At 50.7% G+C, this 3,993-nt stretch overlaps 1 protein-coding gene across 1 annotated transcript in view; it reads left to right on the top strand.

The window, feature by feature from the left end:
- The window catches only part of LOC106938351 (serine/threonine-protein kinase D3), a 55,059-nt gene that overhangs the window by 12,190 nt on the left and 38,876 nt on the right, over positions 1-3,993 (top strand). Inside the window, 2 exon segments of the mRNA XM_015020373.1 lie at positions 178-652; positions 3,747-3,885. Coding sequence (XP_014875859.1) covers positions 386-652; positions 3,747-3,885 — 406 coding nt within the window. The 5' untranslated portion in view covers positions 178-385.

Raw genomic sequence — 3,993 nt, 5'->3', positions numbered from 1 at the left:
ATTAACGCCCTGGTTGTCCATCATTTATATTTCACGTCTGCTCGCTGTGAAATTCTTTATTTGTGACCCAGTCTGGCCCAATACGTCTGGTTCTGGTTCTGACTGCAGCTCTATGATCCTAAAGTCCTGAATAGAGCTGACCTTTGACCTTTCTGTCCTCTCCGTCTGTGTTTCCAGCTGCAGGTGTTCTTGAGTGCAGACCGACCCGGTTCCGACCCATACCCAGTGTTTCCCTAACTAGCTGAGCGTCGTCTCCCTGGAAATAGAGATGCTCTGCGGCGACAGGAAGCTGCAGGCCAGCAGACAGGAAGGGGAAGGCCAGACCACCGCCGGCTGACGTAGCTTCTCCACCTAGCAGATCTCTCTCTCTCTCTGGCAACACAAGATGTCCGCCGATAACAGCCCGCCGCCCTCATGTTCCGCCCAGAACCAGGCTCCGCCCACACCGTCGCCCAGCCCGCCCGCCGCCGTCTGCGGTCGGCTCTCCGATGGCAGCCAGATGGGCCCCAGCCCCACCAACTCCAGGGGCTCCCTGCAGGGCGTCTCCTTCCTGCTGCAGATCGGACTCACCAGGGAGACGGTGACCCTTGACCCCGGAGACATGTCGCTGCTGGCGGTTCGAGAGCTCGTCTGCTCCATCGTGGATCAGAAGGTATGAAAGGTTTGAGAAATGCTTCAGCAGGAACCACGAAACTTAAAACTACAACAAGTTAGTTTCATCAAAATACTTAGCAAGTCAAACTTATAGCTTTATATGTTTAGCTATTAGCTGAACACATAGCTTTAGCTTGACAACTAAGCAGTTAGTTACCAAGCTAAGTATTTAGCTTCAACTACATATTTAGCTTACTAAATTAGGATGCTTCAGTCCCGCCAGGCCTGGTCACCGCGCTTCAATCCAACTCTGGTCCGTTTCTCTATAAACTCCGGTCCAGTTGGTGAGGTATGAATGCTAGCTGACCTCTGACCTCTGGTTCTCCAAACATCGGTCTGGGTTCGGTTTGTGAATGCCAAGCAGACCGGAGACCGCTCCAAAAGCAGGAAGTGGACTACAGCGCAGGGCATTCTGGGTAAATACAACCAAAGTTAACGTGTTAGCCTAGCGCTAGCAGCAGAAATGGCTCCTGGTCTTTAGCCAAAGACTAAAGAGAAATCCTCCAACCGCTAAAATCTGACGCCTCCATCTTGTTTCCATCTGGTGAAGAAGGAAGTTGCTCTCAGAGGGTTTTGTGTCGTTTCCTTCAGTGGTTCTTGGTGCAGCGCCCCCACAGGCCAGGAGGGGAACAGGTTGGTGATCGGGAACCCGGACTGGATCCGGGATAACAATGAGCCGGGATCAGGAGTCACGACAGTTCAAACTGCAGACTTCTGCTGTGACTTCACCACTCGAACTGAACACACCACCTGTTCACACACACACACACACACACACACACACACACACACACACACACACACAGAGCCTCCTGGGGTGAATCTGGATCGCTTAAACTCTGTTCTTCTCTGGTTTAATATTGATCCTTGCCAGAGATCTGTTGATCACTGATCCAGCTGATTGGTTCCTGGTCTCAGACCAGGTTCCAGTTTCATCACAGGAAGTGGAGTCTTCTCTCAGGGAATGCCACTTCCTGCTTGCTGCAGCGTCAGCGCTCTCCACTTCCTGTTTGACAGCTGCTGCTTGTTTTCAAGGAGCCGTCAGCGCCGCCGCTCCACCTGCTGACAGAGCGAGTCGCACAACTTTACACCCAACCACCAGCCGATAAATGATCATTAATTATAGCATTAAATATCAATAGATCAATACAATAAATAAATCTATTTTCTTATCGATTCAAAAACAAGAAAGCTCAAATGTTATTTATTAATAAACAATACAAAAGTCATTTTTAAAAATGGTCTAAAAAGGGAAAAACTTATTCTGCTGAACAGAAAGTTCTGGTTTGATCACATTTTCTGTACCAACGATTTATCGGATATTTATTATGAAATCTTTATCATTTATTTTTATTTTTAATGGACAGCAGATTAAAGGAGTCGTATCAAGTGATTTATTGGATTCTTTGGAAGCGGAGCAGCATCCTGACTAACTCTGGAAAAGTGAAAACTGCCATCTGATTGGTCGGAACTGACGCCACCTGCTGGCGTTTGTTGGGAACACGACTCGTTGGCCTGAGGATCAACTTCCCGTTTTCGTTTCTGATGGAAACATCGGGACAAACCTTCATTCAGGATTCCTCAAGCCCAAATGGGATCGGATCCAGATCCTGGAATCGGATCCAGTCCAGGAACGGCCGGGTTCTGCTCCAGACCGGGGAATGTGTGTCTGTCCCTTTAAGGATCCAGGAAGTCGTCCAGGTCTGATTCCCGGCTCGTTCAGTGACATCACGGCGGGACTCTTCTGTTTCCTGCTTTTGTGTTGGATGATGTCACAGCTCTGCTGTGGTGCGTTCAGGGGCAGCGGGAAGTTCCCCACATTCCCACTGCATCCTGGACCGGTTCAGAACCCGGGAGGTTCTGTCCAAGCTGTCATGAATCTGGTTCTGTTAGGGAACAGAGGTCCAGTTGGGTCCGGTTCAGAACCATCCCGACACTCAGTGAGATCTGACTCCGGTCTAACTCCAGAGATCCAGTTCCAGAGTTTTCAAACATCTGGATCTCCATCTGGGACTGACCAGAACCAGAACCTTTATTGTTCATGGTTCTGGAGGGTTCTGGGTTAGTATAGGGATCAGAACTTTTCCTCCAGACGGTTCTGGATCAGAACCCAAAGTTCAACATTTCTGCTGTGTCACCATGGAGACATGACGTCCTCTCTGCTGGTTACCGTGGTAACCAAGGACTGATGGTGCTGCAGCTTCAGTGGCTGCTGTTTGGGTCGCTCTGAGGTTCCGATCGGGTTCTGGAATCATCGGGTCTCCAACCAGCTGATCCAGAACTCAACCTTCTGGTCGGATGTTCAGAACTGGACCCAGAACCTTCAGACCCAAAGAGACTAAGTCATGTCCTTGTAGCCCCAGCTGGTTCTGACAGGTCCGGTTCTGGTATGTGTGGTTCTTGTAGGCCCGGTTAGAGCTCATCAGTGGTTCTGTTAATCTCTTAATTGCGGCTCCTTGACCCAGCGGCCATTAGCGCACGGTTTATCCTGGATTATCTGCTGGCTCCATTAAAGTCGGGTCCATCAGAACCAGCTGCTATCGGACCCGAGCTGAACTTCCTCCAGAACATTCCCAGTCTCTGGACTGATGGGAAATCAGCTGATTTCCAGAACAACTGGAGGGATGGATGGAGGGAATCCGATGGGATTAACCTGAGCTACATCCGGACCTGCAGGTCCTGACAATCGGACCGGACCGTCCAGATCTGCAGCGCTCTGGTTTGAACCCAGCAGGACGTTCTGCAGCAGGAAGTTTTTATCTGCCTGGCAGTCAGAGCTCAGGGCAAAGTCCCGCCCTCTCCTGATAAGGAGCTGGAAGCTGATTGGTCCCTGATAACATCTGGACAGAGGCAATCTGGGCCTCAGACGGGTCGGATCAGAACCGGACATCTGGGAGGATTTGCATCTTCAGGTGAAGAAGAGTCTCTTAAAGGGCCGGTACGTCAGATTAAACATTTCCTACTGGAAGGTTCCGGAAACCCGCTTCTGTCTGGATGGTTCTGATCAGATTCTGTTAGGTTCCCTGGAGTTTACAGGTTGGTTGGATGAACGGTTGGATGAATGTTCTGACTCCGCCCTGTTTTGCTCTCAGTTCCCAGAATGCGGATTTTTCGGGATGTACGATAAAATCCTGCTGTTCCGCCACGATCCGACGTCCAGCAACATCCTGCAGCGCCTGGCGACCGCCGACGAGATCCAGGAGGGCGACCTGGTGGAGGCCGTGCTGTCAGGTAGGGGGCGGGGCCTACCGGGGGTACTGGTTCCTACTGGTTCTTACTGGGTTCCTACTGGTTCCTACTGGGTCCTACTGGTTCCTACTGGTTCCTACTGGTTCCTAC

This window comes from Poecilia latipinna, unplaced genomic scaffold (genome assembly GCF_001443285.1).
Source record: "Poecilia latipinna isolate Pla-1442-1.1 unplaced genomic scaffold, P_latipinna-1.0 Scaffold2573, whole genome shotgun sequence".
Classification (NCBI taxonomy): domain Eukaryota; kingdom Metazoa; phylum Chordata; class Actinopteri; order Cyprinodontiformes; family Poeciliidae; genus Poecilia; species Poecilia latipinna.
Note: the sequence above shows the minus strand (reverse complement) of the source record. Positions and strands in the feature narration are given on the sequence as shown.